At 46.7% G+C, this 17,109-nt stretch overlaps 1 protein-coding gene across 1 annotated transcript in view; it reads left to right on the top strand.

Annotated features, from left to right (window-relative positions):
* The first annotated feature begins 2,217 nt into the window (after window positions 1-2,217).
* Window positions 2,218-17,109, top strand: part of KIF26B (kinesin family member 26B) — a 509,132-nt gene continuing 494,240 nt past the window's right edge. Inside the window, exons 1-2 of the mRNA XM_052653992.1 lie at window positions 2,218-2,280; window positions 3,095-3,496. Of these exons, the coding sequence (XP_052509952.1) occupies window positions 2,218-2,280; window positions 3,095-3,496 (465 nt within the window). The remainder of the gene's footprint in view (window positions 2,281-3,094; window positions 3,497-17,109) is intronic.

Here is a 17,109-nt window from a genome sequence, read left to right as displayed (position 1 = left end):
AACAGGCTTCGGAGCCACAGCTACTTTGGGATGCAAATCAGACCACCTCTGGTCTCCGTCTCCAAGGTGAATCTCCCAGCTCCTCAGTACTCTCCCTCGACACCTCACCTTCCCCACCCGCGGCTCACGGGCTAGTCCGTTTCACCTGGCCACGTGCTGCTTTTCGGCAGATGAGCAGGGCGTAGCTAATGGCGATGCTATTTCCCGCAGCACCTGCGCGGAATACAGATATGGACGGAAGCAGGCACTTGCCCGGAGGTGTACTTGCCCCATAAGGACCTCTCTTGATAAGACCACTTTTAAATGGAAGTAGGAACGTAATGGAAACTTCCACACTGTTATCGACATCTACATTTTTACCTTCTTACCTCGCTGTGGTGGCTGTGAAACATTCCCACGCAAGGGCTGCGGCGGGAAGGGCGGGGGGCGGGGAGTGTGGTGGATGGCAGCGCGAGGGATGCACGAAGGAATTTCCCCCCGAGAAAAGCAGGTGTGGGGGGCGTTGCCACTTCCACAGGGTTCCAGCACCCTAGGATATTGTCTTCCTGCCCCCTCCGTATCTCAGAGGGAAACTAGAGACTGGAAAGCCCCAGGCGTCCTTTGCACCCTCGCCTGCCCCCAGGCCGGGTACCGCCGGGCGCGGAGATGCCATTACACCTCACGTGATACCCGCACGGGGCCGGTCCTTCAAGAGGCGCCTCGCGGGGTGTTAATTAAAGGTCACAACAAAACAGACCTGCGGGCTCACTAGAAGATTTGTCCTCTCCGGAGATGAAAAATGACACCCTGGAGCAGCTACGTGTGGAGCCCGGCAAATGCCGGCTTCCTGGGCTCTGGGCTCTGCGCCGGGGGCCAGAGGGGAACTGGAGAGGGCGATGACCGGGTGCTCCGGGGACCCGGTGGACTCTGCCTGCTGGAAGAGCCGGGATCGGGTGCCGAAGGGACCCCCGACCGAGACGAGGCCAAGGCCGGCTCGCACACACCCCCCTTCCAGGCCCGCGCCGCCCCTCAGTTTCCCTGCCGGGTGGCTGCCCACTTGCTACCCGGGCTCGTGCGTCCCAGCCCTGGGCGGCGAGGCACAGCGCACACTGGGTCACAGGCGGGCTGGAGCGAAGGCCCTGTTCTCCCGCTGCGCTTGGGAGGGTGGCCCCCCCGGCCGGCCAGGCTTAGGAGGGCAATTCCAGAAAAGGTTTGCAGGGCAGGTCTAGGAGAACAAAGGGCGGGGGGAGGACTCGGCATATTTGTGGACTTGTTTGTGACTCAATCCCTCTTACACGGCGTTTCAAAGGCAGAACTGCAAGCCTTGCCAGGAAGAGAAAGAACTTGGGGGCGGGGAAGCTCGGGCGCATTTCTGTCCGGCTGCGCTCGCTCGGCTCTGCCCCCAGCTCCAGTCTCGCGCAGTGCTGGACCCGGGCCGCTCACCAGCAACTTCCCCGCACCGCGCGAGATTTACGACCCCATCCCCCGGCTCTCGGCCTCGGAATGTCAGGCAGGAGAGCCGCGACATAAAATGGATCCCGGCAGGCTCGGCGGCGGCGGCAGCCAGGCGGCGGGCTCCCTGGCGGGGCCGCGGTTCGCAAGGATCCGCGCTGCGCCTGGGCGCACACGCGCGCCCTGACCGCGGACGCCGGCCGGGCCACACCGCCGCCCCTCTCTGCCCTCGCGCAACTGTCAGGCAAAGCGGGACGGCGGATATTGGCTCCCCCACACGCCGAGGCTCCTCCCCGATCTGGATCTTTATATTTTGGGAGAATTTCTTTGAACTCAGTTACCAAGCTCCGCGAAAGGAGACAAGTTCCCACAGCCGGTTCGCTGGCGGTAGGCGAGGCGGGGGTCTCGCCCACCTCCTCCGCAGCTGCCGTGTGCCCCGATTGTACTCGTCTTTTCCCTCGTGGAGGAAAACGGACTCACTAGGCTAAGGAAAATGCCAATTATCTGGATGTGACCGTGAAAAGAGAACGTGTGACTGGAGGAGGCAGAAGAGGAGGAAAAGCATTATTTGAAGAGAAGAATAAACCAGGCACTCCAACCCTTCTGCAAATTAGTGCTGTTACTTCTGGGGTCCATCTGCTTTTATCCCCCCAACCCCTCCATTAAGAAAGCTTGGCGTGAGGACCAAGAGACAGCCCCCTGCCACTGGGCATCCTTCTGGGCTGGAAGACCTTTTGGATGTAGCGTTGGTGGAACATTTAGACGCTCTCCTCTGGAAAAGCCACCATGAATTCGACAGCTGGGAATAAAGAGAGGCTTGCAGTCTCCACCAGGGGCAAGAAATACGGGGTAAGTTGTGACGGGTCTAATGCGGAGACGTGTTACCAGACTCTTTTCCGACCGGGGTCTCTCTTTCTGGGTAACGTGCGACCGGGGCAGGGCGGCTCCGAGCTCTCCTCCGGCTGCAGCGGCGCCTCGGCCGCGCCAGCTAGGCGTGCGCGCGCGGAGGCGGGTCTGCCCGTGAGGACGCCCTCACACTCGCCTTGCCCTCGGAATTTTTGCGACCCTCTCGTTCCTCCTCTTCCCCGCATCCCTAACTTTTGCAGCATTGCTGACTTCCAAGCTGAGTTAAGTCGAATGGGAGGGTTTCCCACGAAATCTCCGCAGCTCTTAGGGATTCCCTGGAATCAGGAAAACCTTTCATTTACCTTCAGGATCCAGAGGGCTGTACCCCGAATTAATACAACTCCAAAAATCAGTCCCCCCCCCCCCCCCGCATAGTCTTCCAGAATCTTAAGCGTGGGCTCCTTCTGGGATGGGTGCCGGGTTCAAAAGCGCGGGGAGCTGAATCGGTGGGTTCCTCTGCAGAAACCATTGAAATTCCCTGAGCGAGCGAGTCCCTAACCTCCAGATCGGAGGAGTCCGCCGGCGCCCGGGAACCGGCGGAGCGGACACCTGGGCGACGAGGATTCACTTAAAGACAATTAGTTAGACAGATGCAGGCAGATTTGGCCGCCGGGCCCGGAGAGGTCCCCAACGCGCCCCTATTGGCGCTGGGCCGGGGCCTTTGGTGGCACGCAGATCCACGGGCAGGCGGGAGGGTGGCCCTGGGCCGGGGCTCGGGAGCCCGGGGGCCCCTGACACCCGCGTGTCTCCCCTGCAGGTGAATGAAGTCTGTTCGCCCACCAAGCCTGCGGCGCCCTTCTCCCCTGAGAGCTGGTACCGGAAAGCATACGAAGAGTCCCGCGCCGGGAGCCGGCCCACCCCCGAGGGCGCGGGCTCGGCGCTCGGCTCGTCGGGGACCCCGTCCCCGGGCTCAGGTACTTCGTCCCCGAGCTCCTTCACGGGCTCCCCGGGCCCCGCCTCCCCGGGCATTGGCACCACCTCGCCGGGCTCCCTTGGCGGCTCGCCAGGCTTCGGCACGGGCTCCCCGGGCTCGGGCAGCGGCGGCGGCTCCTCCCCCGGATCAGACCGCGGCGTCTGGTGCGAGAATTGCAACGCCCGCCTGGTGGAGCTGAAGAGGCAGGCTCTGAAGCTGCTCCTCCCGGGGCCCTTCCCGGGCAAGGTGAGCGCCGCCGGGGACTGCACGGGGCTGGCGGGCCACAGCTGCGCGCGCCTCGCTGCGGCCGGGGGTGGGGGTGGGGGGACCTGCAGCGCCACGAGATGCTCAGTTGCAGACGGGTCGTTGGCTCCGCCCGGGCAGCTCCGGGCCTCGGGGGGCGATCTCGCGCGTCTCCGCCGCCAGACCTTCCTCCGGCGCATTGCTTGGATGGTGCGTGCGCAGTTCCAGGCCTCGCTGTCCACCTGAGTTGCCCGTGTTATCCTTCCTGCCTCCCTCCACTTCCCAGAGTGCCCTTTCTGTGCCCCCAGCACCCGCCCAGCTATCCGGATGGACCCGCGCAGTGCTACCTTTCCCCGAGACCCTCGTCCCCCGCGAGTCCACAGACCTTAGCCGCGTGTTAGGCCGGGGACATTGTGACACCAGCTGCGGGGATTCGGCGCCCAGCCGCCTGCCTCCTTACTACGCCCCCCAATACTCCCCTCCCCCCGCTCCCCTGCCCTCCGCAGGAGCGACTCATTAGATTTTTCTCCCCACCCCCATCCATTCTCCTTTACAAAAGTGTCGGTGGGAGCGGTAAAAGCAGGCTGATATTTAGGAATTGGCATTTCCCATTGCCTATTTGTGGTCCTTCCTTTCCAGGGTTACCAAACAGAAACACACACTGGAAAGCCAGCATTCCCCCTAACCTCTGTGTGTCTGTCAGAGGAAGACTAAGGGTTGAGGAGCTTCTCTGAGCGCGGCTCACCCGTCTGCTCGAGCACTGAGCACGTTGGCTCCTCCATGGCAACCTTGCCAGCGTTGTGTGTGTCCAGAGACCCCAGAGTGTAACACAATGCAATTTTATTTGCACTGTTGGGACTAAGTACTATCAAATGAAAATATTTACTCTTTCACTTCAAAGAGTTTTTATCAGCGGGTTAGAGAGAAATATCAAGAAAACAGCGTGAACTGCTGTAGAGAATTCTGACACTGTTCAGTGGTATTTTCTGATTTATAGTTCTGTGACTTTTGAATTAAAGTGTTGTGATTCTGAGTCGTGGAGCTTAGGAATAAATGCATCTGCTGGCCATTTCTGCTTATCCAAACACACACATTGATGTTTTCATATGCAAGGGTTAAATTAAACAAATACCCACAGAAGTTGTAAAATTTTAAACGTGGAAAATTGCCACCAAGAGAATTGGTTTTATGAATCCCGAATTTATCTCTAGAATAATTAACTTGTAGATTGTTGTCAGTATGCCATTTTTGTAGTTTGATAATAAATCTGTCAGGACACCCCCAAGAATAAATCTCAGGGACTCTAAAAGCTTATTTCACTCTTGTAAGCCCTATCCTCTGATTTAACACCAGCTCTTCACTAACAGATTTATTTACTCTTGTAATCATTTATCAGTATTCTTTGATTTTTTTTTTTACTGCATTCAAGAACTGTGTTAGGCACAGCAATAAAATAACAGGTACCTGCAGTCCTTGTCCACATGGAGCTTGTATTCTCACAGAGGATAGAGATGTTGACCACAAAACGCACAACTCATAATTTATTTCCATTTGTGGTGAGTACAACAGAGGATGAGTGTGGGGTGCTATAAGATGGTATAACCAGACTAGACCAGCTGGTAAATTATTAATAACTTTCATTCTTAAAGATATATAGTATCTGATTTTTGGCAATCCTAGTAAGTTGCAGTCTACCAATTTATTCTAGAACATTCTTGCAGACCTGTTCTTACAGTAGCTTCTTTGTGTTGTTGCATGCTCCTTGTGTGCAAAGGTAAATTACAATATACTCTTTTCATAAAAGTGGTAGGAGGAAAGGAAATCTATAAAAAGAAGAAACAAATGTTGAAATTTAAATGCATCCATCACGTTTTGTGGAGTCATGTGACAAAGTAGATTTTTGGTTTTGTTGAAGCAGCCTGGAAAAGTCATTCCCAGTGCAATAAGAGGCAGCTTGATATATATGCCAGTTTTACTTACATGATGAAATAAAACTGATGCTGGGAAACTGATGACATTGTCAGTGAGGGCTACAGAAGAAATGTTGGATCTGGGGAACCTCAATGCTCTACACCAGCTTACAGTAATCCAGGTGCATCAAGAAGAGCGCTATCAGTCTTGGGGAGAGTCACATGGGGTCACTTTAAGTGCACGCATGAATTTGCCTGGAGTTTTAGATGTGATATGGCACAGTGAGATATGACATTTAGTGCAAAGGAGAGCACACGACTCAGCCAGAAGCAAGTGTCACTCAGATGACCTCACTGTTAGTAAAGAGGTTTGGGGCCAGGATTTTAAATACAAATCGTCTGGCTATCTCTGGGAATAGTCATTTTAGTTTTTTTTTTCCCCTTTTAAAAATATTGGTACCCTCAGATTAGGTAATATTTCCATTACACCTTTGAAATTTGCAGTATTTTAACCAAACAAATATTGTGTTCTCTCAAGCACCATGGATGGAGGCCCAAGTAACTCTGACACAAGGCCTTTCTTCTTCCCAGAGCCGGATTTATGAGTGAACTCTGGACCTCCATTGCCCTCCGGCACAGAAGGAGTTAATTTTTATAAGAACAAGAGACGTCATTTTGACTCCAACATGTAGTTTGCCCTGAAGAGTAAGGGTCTGAAAGATAAAGGCATGTTCTTGAGGGGTAATTAGCAAACATCATGTTTGCAATTCACTTAAGATTTTTAGCTGTACGTGGGGACTCTTTTCTTACATAGAGTACTACATTCTATGAGGAGGTATGAAAAGTCTCCTAGGTAAGCATTTAAAGTCAAAGGCAGAATAGCACATCCAGGAACCTTATTATTTTAGAGTAGAGTTGGCTTTGGTTCTTTCTCTACCACTGATTTATTTTGTGACAGTGAGTACATCAGTTTTCCTCTGTATTTTTAACTTTACTATTTTTTCCTTAGTGTAAAGGAAAAAAAATGATTCAGAGTCTAGGTGACCTTTCAAATGATTAGAATGTCAAAAAATGATTTTCGATAAGGTTTGCAAAGTGCTTACATTCTTCAGAGAAAGACAGGAATGTTTATGATTATCAATTAGACAAGATTCTGTGGGATTTATGTTTTGCCGAATTTAGGGCTCTTCTTATAAAATATCCACTTTCAATATCTGCCTCCGTCAGTACATTTCCCAAATATCATACTGCCATCTAAATTGTCACACTGTGCCTATTGGTAGAGAGCAAGCGCTGTTGAAGTCCTCCAGTTTTGTCTCTGGAACAGTTGGTTAAGAAGGGGAGGTGAAGTGCCGGTGAACCCATGCAGGGGTGTCAGGCTGGTCCCAGGAGTTAGACACTGGCTCTGGTGGCTCTGGTGGCCTGAAGTGTGGACACCCTGTTCTGAGCACACTCAGTACTAGTCATGTGACCACTGGAGAATGAGGCTTCTTGGCAGAAGACAACAGGACTTGGAGGTTTCTAGCTTAGGTAACTGGGGGTGGGGTGGGTAGTGTTAACTGAGGCAGGAAATGGGAGGAGAGACAGATTTGAAAGGAACTCAGAAGAAAAATCCTGCAGATAGAGGAGCCTGGCAGGTTACAGCCCAAAGAGTCCACAAAACACTGAGCATGCAGGCAATACAATAGAATTCACTGAGCACCTGCTGTGTGGCATACTCTTTACAAACAGTGTCTCACTGGAATAACTGTAGGCACAAGTAATATCATCTGGATGCTGTAAATGAGCCAATTGATTTCCAAAGGAGTTGAGTAACTTTCCCAACCTTTCTCAGCTTAGTCATCGCTGCACTGAGATTTGATGGAATATGAAGCCTGTGGTCTTTCTTGTATGGCACTGAGTCTTGCTTTTACAGAGTAGCAGGAAGTCTGGAAGCAGCATTTGGACTTCCTTCTTTCTTTAGAAGCTCTGCTGCTGCTACTGCTAAGTCGCTTCAGTTGTGTCCGACTCTGCGCGACCCCATAGATGGCAGCCCACCAGGCTCCCCCGTCCCTGGGATTCTCTAGGCAAGAACACTGGAGTGGGTTGCCATTTCCTTCTCCAATGCATGAAAGTGAAAAGTGAAAGTGAAGTAGCTCAGTCGTGTCTGACTCTTAGCGACCCCATGGACTGCAGCCTACCAGGCTTCTCCGTCCATGGGATTTTCCAGGAAAGAGGACTGGAGTGGGGTGCTTTAAACAGTATTAAAATATTAACAAGAATGACCTAAGAGTATATCCTGGACTTGGAGGGCATTGAAGAAGCTGGAAATCAAATTCATGACCTCAAGGACTTGCAATACAAATTAGAATACAGAACACAAACAATCAAGCAGCGTACCCTGAAGGGAGTTATGAAAGGGTCCTCCCTCAATAAACTCTTGACGTTTTCTTCTTTTCAGAAGAAAGAAGCTAGTGAATTTGGTTTTCCATGAACTGAGTTTGTGGTTTCTGCAAAGAGACAAAAGAGTGGATTTAGGAATGAACAGACCTGGGAACGTAGAAGGGGCAACCTTGAGCTTCAGTTCAGTTCAGTGGCTCAGTCGTGTCCGACTCTTTGCGACCCCATGAATCGCAGCACGCCAGGCCTCCCTGTCCTTCACCAACTCCCGGAGTTCACTCAAACTCACGTCCATCGAGTTGGTGATGCCATCCAGCCATCTCATCCTCTGTCGTCCCCTTCTCCTCCTGCCCCCAATCCCTCCCAGCATCAGAGTCTTTTCCAATGAGTCAACTCTTCCCATGAGGTGGCCAAAGTACTGGAGCTTCAGCTTTCCAAAGAAATCCCAGGGCTGATCTTCAGAATGGACTGGTTGGATCTCCTTGCAGTCCAAGGGACTCTCAAGAGTCTTCTCCAACCCCACAGTTCAAAAGCATCAATTCGTCGGTGCTCAGCTTTCTTCACAGTCCAGCTCTCATATCCCTACATGACCACTGGAAAAACCATAGCCTTGACTAGATGGACCTTTGTTGGCAAAGTAATGTCTTTGCTTTTGAATATGCTATCTAGGTTGGTCATAACTTTCCTTCTAAGGAGTAAGCGTCTTTTAATTTCATGGCTGCAATCACCATCTGCAGTGATTTTGGAGCCCCCCAAAATAAAGTCTGACACTGTTTCCACTGTTTCCCCATCTATTTCCCATGAAGTGATGGGACCAGATGCCATGGTCTTCATTTTCTAAATGTTGAGCTTTAGGCCAACTTTTTCACTCTCTTTCACTTTCATCAAGAGACTGTTTAGTTCCTCTTCACTTTCTGCCATAGGGTGGTGTCATCTGCATATCTGAGGTTATTGATATTTCTCCTAGCAATCTTGATTCCAGCTTGTGCTTCTTCTAGCCCAGGATTTCTCATGATGTACTCTGCATAGAAGTTAAATAAGCAGGGTGACAATATACAGCCTTGACATACTCCTTTTCCTATTTGGAACCAGTCTGTTGCTCCATGTCCAGTTCTAACTGTTGCTTCCTGACCTGCATATAGGTTTCTCAAGAGGCACGTCAGGTGGTCTGGTATTCCCATCTCTTTCAGAATTTTCCACAGTTTATTGTGATCCACACAGTCAAAGGCTTTGGCATAATCAATAAAGCAGAAATAGATGTTTTTCTGGAACTCTCTTGCTATTTCGATGATCCAGCAGATGTTGGCAATTTGATCTTTGGTTCCTCTGCCTTTTCTAAAACCAGCTTGAACATCTGAAAGTTCACGGTTCACCTATTGCTGAAGCCTGGCTTGGAGAATTTTAAGCATGACTTTACTAGCGTGTGAGATGAGTGCAATTGTGCAGTAGTTTGATCATTCTTTGGCATTGCCTTTCTTTGGGATTGGAATGAAAACTGACCTTTTCCAGTCCTGTGGCCACTGCTGAGTTTTCCAAATTTGCTGGCATATTGAGTGCAGCACTTTCACAGCATCATCTTTGAGGATTTGAAATAGCTCAACTGGAATTCCATCACCTCCACTAGCTTTGTTCGTAGTGATGCTTTCTAAGGCCCACCTGACTTCACATTCCAGGATGTCTGGCTCTAGGTGAGTGATCACACCATTGGGATTATCTGGGTCAGGAAGATCTTTTTTGTACAGTTCTTCTGTGTCTTCTTGCCACCTCTTCTTAATAGCTTCTGCTTCTGTTAGGTCCCTACCATTTCTGTCCTTTATCGAGCCCATCTTTGGATGAAATGTTCCCTTGGTATCTCTAATTTTCTTGAAGAGATCTCTAGTCTTTCCCATTCTGTTGTTTGCCTCTTTTTTTTTGCATTGATCCCTGAAGAAGGCTTTCTTATCTCTCCTTGCTATTCTTTGGAACTCTGCATTCAGATGCTTATATCTTTCCTTTTCTCCTTTGCTTTTCGCTTCCCTTCTTTTCACAGCTATTTGTAAGGCCTCCCCAGACAGCCATTTTGCTTTGTTGCATTGCTTTTCCATGGGGATGGTCTTGATCCCTGTCTCCTGTACAATGTCACGAACCTCAGTCCATAGTTCATCAGGCTCTCTATCTATCAGATCTAGGCCCTTAAATCTATTTCTCACTTCCACTGTATAATCATAAGGGATTTGATTTCAGTCATACCTGAATGGTCTAGTGGTTTTCCCTACTTTCTTCAATTTAAATCTGAATTTGGCAATAAGGAGTTCATGATCTGAGCCACAGTCAGGTCCCGGTCTTATTTTTGCTGACTGTACAGAGCTTCTCCATCTTTGGCTGCAAAGAATATAATCAATCTGATTTTGGTGTTGATCATCTGGTGATGTCCATGTATAGAGTCTTCTCTTGTGTTGTTGGAAGAGGGTGTTTGCTATGACCAGTGCGTTCTCTTGGCAAACTCTATTAGCCTTTGCCCTGCTTCATTCCATATTCCAAGGCCAAATTTGCCTGTTACTCCAGGTGTTTCTTGACTTCCTACTTTTGCATTCCAGTCCCCTATAATGAAAAGGACATCTCTTAATGATGCTCTGCAGGTGCTGTGCTTAGTCACTCAGCCGTGTCCAACTCTTTGGAGCCCCATGGACAGAAGAGCTACAGTCCATGGGATTCTCCAGGCAAGAATACTGGAGTGGGTTACCAAGTCCTCTCGATGTATTGCATCAGCCTTTCAAATAGCAACACCTGAGTGAGTTAAGTTTTTTGCCTGGTACAGACTGTAAATCATTTGGATTGACTTGTATCACTTCATGGAGAAGGCAATGGCACCCCACTCCAGTACTCTTTCCTGGAAAATCCCATGGACTGGTAGGCTGCAGTCCATGGGGTCGCTAAGAGTCAGACACGACTGAGCGACTTCACTTTCACTTTTCACTTTCATGCATTGGAGAAGGAAATGGCAACCCACTCCAGTGTTCTTGCCTGGAGAATCCCAGGGACGGGGGAGCCTGGTGGGCTGCCGTCTATGGGGTCGTGCAGAGTCGGACTCAACTGAAGTGACTTAGCAGCAGCAGCAGTATCACTTCAGTCATTTTTTTTTTTTAAAAGGAGTAACTTACTGGGTTTTTTTTTGTTTCTTTCTAGGGCAGGTAAGTAAAAGTGGTCAGATAAAATTTGTTTTTTTAAAGTCTTGGGATTTTAAGTGAAATCAGTCCTTTTACCCATTGTAGCATCCCCATGTATAAATGTAAAATCATTTCATATCCACTGGCAAGAGCATCTTTCCTGTTCTATTCACAGTTGAGGTACCAAGCCAGAAATAGGTACCAAAGAATAAATCTCCCAGTTGGGGGCATTCCTAGATCCTTTTGAGGTCTGTGACAGAATTTTTGAATGGACAGTGCAAACCCTATGAAACATCAGCCCCTAAGAACTCCCTGGAGTAAGCAAAAAATTCCAGGTTGGCAGAAGGTTATCAGACATCTGCTCATTTCCATATCAATACAAGAAAATCTTTTATGTAAAAAACAGTGCAGAACTACATTCCTAGCTGAATTTTCCCTGGTCATATATTCTGGGTTCATTTATGTCTCAGAAATATCAGGAGGATTAGCCAGACATACTGAGAAGAGTGGCCAGGAATCACAGAGATTAAAGAAAGGAATGCGTCAGCGGTTTTAAGAACACCAAACAAGGCTCTAAATAGCCAGGCCGAAAGTAAGTCTAGACTTGGGAATATATATATATATATATATATATATGTATATACACACATAACATGTATTTTTTTTCTGTAGTTTTTCAGTTCCAAAACAGGGGTATGAAAAAATAACTCCATTTAAAAGATCCTCTAGAAGCCAATGTAAGACTGTTTATAAATAGATGTTGAATTTTAACTACTTACTAGTTATGAGAAAATTCTATCTGAAATCTTCTAAGAACACATGGTTATGCTTCATTTGAAACTTCCATTTTGGAAATGTTTTAGATAAGGGATCAGCTAATAGATAATATGAGTAGTGAAAAAGTCCTGTAGCATTTGTCATTAAAGCCTTTCTGAAACATTTTAGGGATTATAAAAACATTCCCAGTAGAGATGTGTGAGCAGTAATATCTTCTTTAAGGCTTATTAGTAAGCTATGGAATAATGGCATTTTATTCTACCAGACTTTTAATTGTGAACCAGCATGGTCAGTTTTTATAGTGATTTAATTCACTTTGTAAAAATCCCTGGCCTGTAGTAATCTCTTCCACACTCACTGCAGATAGGATTATTGCATTAGAAATGTGATTTTTTAAACGGCTGAGGCTGGTAATTTGTCAGCATTTGGCAGGATTAAGTCAATAAAATAGGCAACATTAGTTGCTTTTTGGCATTATATCACAGATCAAACTGAACCATTCATCAGCTGATAACAATGGTGATGGTAATAATGATGACTAATATTATCATTTAGTAATAATGATGACTAAAAATGGCTGGCAATTATCATCTAGTATATGCTAGGCACTGTACTAATATACATAAACATATACATACATAAAATCTCATAGCAAAATGAAGATGAATCTGATTTCTTTTCTTTACCCTGGAATTCCAGGTGATTGATGTGGTCTAGGTCACAAAAGGAAGCATGAGTAAAGATACAGGGACCAGTGAAATCCAAGAATGTTTCCCCTCCAAAGCCATTGAGGGGATATTAATATTACTAAACAATTCATTAATATTAATACACTGTTGATACAACTGCCTGAGTGGGAGACCCTTGCTTGAGGGAGAAGGTTGGGATTATTTTTCCTGGTGACGTCACTTTCAGGGTGGGGGAAAATATGTGAGGTTGTCAGGATCCTGAGCTGAGTAATTTTCTTCAATGTACTGGAGAGGGTCAAAGGAACTTCCTTTTACTTACATTCACGTGGCTGAGACTCTTGCCAGCCCTTCTCAAAAGCCCTGCCTGAGGGGCCCTTGGGGACCACCAGAGAGCTCGAATTCTTCAGCTGGACCTTCAAGTGCTGAGACAGCAGGATTGCCAGACTCTACTCTGCTTTGTCCCGGTAGAGAGCTGTCTGTGAGGGTTCCCAGTCTGTTTTCAGGAATACAAAGCTAATTTCCTTTTTATCACTGTCTTGAGTCACAGGCTAATCATAAGAATCTTTCCTTTATTAAAAAATATCTTCTGTGTGGTCTTATTGTGGCAGAGAAGCACTGTTTAGAATGGGCTCCCATTGATCTTTCAGGCTCACATGTACCAATCAGAAATAATACTGTATTTGTGTAGGTACAAAAGGACAGAGAATACGTCTCTATTCCTAAATTGCTTTTGAAATATTTATCAAAATAATAAATCATCCTCCCGCTTACTATTGCCTTTGGGATGTTCTAGGACCCATCTAAGAAAGCTGGATTTTGAATAATGGTTAGAAAGGTTGTCTGTCTACCTTTTCCAGGTTATCAAGGAATTCACCTATATTTTCTTTGAATATTCATAGGGTTTCCTTTTTATATCTCTGATCCATTGAGAGATTATTTTGGTGTATATTGAGAGGTATAGATCAATTTTGCCCTTTTCTAAATGTCTATCCAGTTGTCTCCAAACTGCTTATTAAAATAAAATAAAATATATGTCTTTCCCTCATTTTATTTGAAATATCTGTGTTCATAAACCAGATTTTCAATAGTTGGGTCTACTTCTGCCCCTTCTGTTTTGTCCCATTTATCTGTCTTCTCATGTACTAATTCCACACTATTTAATTATAGATGCTGTGTACCATGTTTTAGTATTTGGTAACACTGGCTTTCTCTCTCCCAAATAATGCCTTTCCTTCCTAGTAGCTTTCTGGTTATTCTTCCTGACTATTTTCCCATATGAACTTTAGAATCAACTTGCCTAAGTCCACAAAATTTTTAAAAATCAGGACCAAGTTAAGTTTATATATTAACCCTGGGGCATTTTTGGCATCTTTTTGATGTTGACTCCTTCCTGAGAACATGGAATGTCTTTCTGTTTGAACACATCTACTTTTCAGTAATTTTAAAGGTTTTTCTCATAGAGGCTTTGCCCGTTTTTTGTTTATTTTTAGGTATTAAAAAATACCTTTTGTTGCTTTTATAAATGAGCTTTTCACTTCCGTTATCTCTTCTAATTGATGTTAATATATAAGAAGGACAGTATATTAACTGTATATCCTGTTGTTAGATTCTATTACTCTGTTCATTAGTTTCTAAATTAGTATTCTTGGATTTTCTTTCAAGAATACAGATATCATAACTCTTCTCCTTTGCTATTTTTATTCTTCTAGTAGTTCTCTTGTTTGTTATATTGATTTATGCTTCCAGTTCAGTTCAGTTCAGTCACTCAGTTGTGTCCGACTCTTTGCGACCCCATGAATCACAGCACGCCAGGCCTCCCTGTCCATCACCAACTCCCGGAGTTCACTCAGACTCACGTCCATCGAGTCCGTGATGCCATCCAGCCATCTCATCCTCTGTCGTCCCCTCTCCTCCTGCCCCCAATCCCTCCCAGCATCAGAGTCTTTTCCAGTGAGTCAACTCTTCCCATGAGGTGGCCAAAGTACTGGAGTTTCAGCTTCAGCATCATTCCCTCCAAAGAAATCCCAGGGCTGATCTTCAGAATGGACTGGTTGGATCTCCTTGCAGTCCAAGGGACTCTCAAGAGTCTTCTCCAACACCACAGTTCAAAAGCATCAATTCGTCGGTGCTCAGCTTTCTTCACAGTCCAACTCTCACATCCATACATGACCACTGGAAAAACCATAGCCTTGACTAGATGGACCTTTGTTGACAAAGTAATGTCTCTGCTTTTGAATATGCTATCTAGGTTGGTCATAACTTTTCTTCCAAGGAGTAAGCGTCTTTTAATTTCATGGCTGCAGTCACCATCTGCAGTGATTTTGGAGCCCCCCAAAATAAAGTCTGACACTGTTTCCATTGTTTCCCCATCTACAGTGTTAAATGGTAATGTATGCTTGGCATATGTATAGCTTTTTCTACTAAGTAAGATGTTGACCTTTGGACTGAGGTCTCTCTATATATTTTTAACAGTTAAGGAAGTATCCATCAGTTCCTATTTTATTTAGTATTTTTAGTCAGAAATAGGTGTTATATTTTGTCAGATGTCTCTTCAGTATCTATGGAGATGATCATATGATTTTTCTCCCTAGATCTATTAATATTGTGAAATATTATCATTGCTTTCCTGATAATGAACCATCCTTGCATTCTCATAATAAACCCCACTTGGTCACAACATATTTTTTGAATATGCTGCTGGGTTCAGTTTGCTGATATTTTATTTATGGTTTTTTCCTGTCATATTCATATTCCATAAGCACTTTTGATTCCCACTCATGTACCAGCTATAGTAGTATGCCACCTTATAACCAAGATATGAAAAAGACTAAAATTTCCTGCCCTAGAGTAACTCCCAGCCTAGTATTAGAGATAGACAAAAAACCAAAGAGGGTGCAGCATATTAAATGCTGGACCATGGGCTATGGAGGCTGCTGGAGGGGGTGAACAGAGAGGTGAGGCTTAAGCTGGCTTTGACAGAGTGAGTAGGAGCATTGTGGTGAAGCATCAGCATTCCAGGAAAGGGGAATGGTGAGCATAAGGCACACTCAGTATCCTGGGGGAATCACAGTGGTGCATTTCTGACATTGCGCAGTGTGTGCATGGGGTGAGTGACAGGCTGGGAAGGTGGCAGGGAGAGAATGAAGGCCTTGTGGCCAAAGAATCTGAATGTTATTCTATAGGCAGCCATTGAAGGGCTTTCAGGAAGGGAGTGAAATGATCAGATACTCATTTAAGAAAGATTGCTCTGATAGGGAGAGAGAAGCTGGATTGGAAAGGTGGTGCATGGAGTTCAGTGGAGAGGCCCCTCCCTGTGGCCTGAGTGAAAGCTGGTGCACACTTAACTGAGCAGTGGGAATGAGGAGGAAGCCTGGACCCAGAGCGGACAAGATCTTGTCCATAGAAAACCCATGGCAATGGCAGCTGAGAAATGGGTGGGGAGGAGAGGAGAGGAGGGAGTTGAGGAGTTCTTTCAGATTTCTGGCAGGGCAAGTGTGTGGGTGGTGGCACTTTTAATTGAGATGGGGAATACAGGCAAAGAGTGGGTTTTGTCATTGTAGGTCTGATTTTCAGGGATGGGTGTGGATACTAAGATTGGTTTGGGCTCTCTAGAGCTTAAGGTGGAATGTTCCAGTGGGGTCCAGCGGGGCTCTAGAGTGGACTCAGGGCTAGAACTATGGATCTGGGAAGTGTCAGGGTGAGGATGGCGGTGGAGTCCACAGATGGGGTGAACTCTTCAAGGAGGATGTGTATGGTGACAGACGGTGAAGCATAGAGTTGTGGGATCCATTGCTGTTGAAGGGACAGGCAGCTTGAGGAGGCAGGGAGACAAATCAAGGAGAGGACAGAAAAGAGGGAAGAAAATAGGAGAAGGTGGTGGCAAGGAAACTGAGGGAGGGCTGAGCTTCAGAAGGTAGAGTGATGAAAGGTCAGATGCCTTGGAGAGATTGAGGAGGTAAGGGCTGAGGTTTCCACCGAATCAGGAATCAGGAGGAGGTTGGGGATTTTTGTTAGAAGTTTCTGGCACTCTGGAGAAAAGCAGGCAATTGTCATTGTGTATCCAGGAGTGATGAGGACGTCTGAGGCAGCTCAGAGTTGTTGAGGACACTGAGAGGTTAAAAGAGATGCATTTTCTGAGGCTCTTACGACCTTAAAAAAAATGAAGCGCTGGGGTCAACAAACGTGGGTGCAAAACTAGGCTGCTGTCACTGAGTGTGTGACCTAGGGCAAGTCACTTAGCATTTCCAAACCTGTTTATTCTCATCTTTACAGTGAGGGCAATGTTGGGGCCCCATCAGGGTTGTTGTGAGGAGACAGTGACATTGTGAGATGATATCCAATCATCACTTTCTGTTTTACTCCAAGGACTCCCCACAGGAAGTTGAATTTTATGAAAATTACTTCCTTTCCTCTTTCTCTTCCCTTCCTTTCTTCTTCTCTCTTTCTTTTTCCCTTTGCCAGTGATCTGACACCAAAATGGGAAAGCAGTTGTCAGAGAAGATGGAACTATTCAGCTCATCTCCTTTGTATTTCTTCAACTGCAAGTGAATCAAGCATCTCATACTTACTTATTCATTTATAGGGTGTCTCCACAGAACCAGAGCTTGTTTGAAGAAAATCGCTTCTTCTTTTAGTTGAGATGCCATGAATATGGATTGAGATTCTTTGTCACAGGTGGAAATCCTCCCCTTTAAGCGCTGCCCCTCTCGAGGCCC

This window comes from Budorcas taxicolor, chromosome 16 (assembly GCF_023091745.1).
Source record: "Budorcas taxicolor isolate Tak-1 chromosome 16, Takin1.1, whole genome shotgun sequence".
NCBI classification, from domain to species: Eukaryota; Metazoa; Chordata; class Mammalia; order Artiodactyla; family Bovidae; genus Budorcas; species Budorcas taxicolor.
The sequence above is the reverse complement of the archived record's forward strand: the minus strand, read 5'-3'. Positions and strand labels throughout refer to the sequence as shown.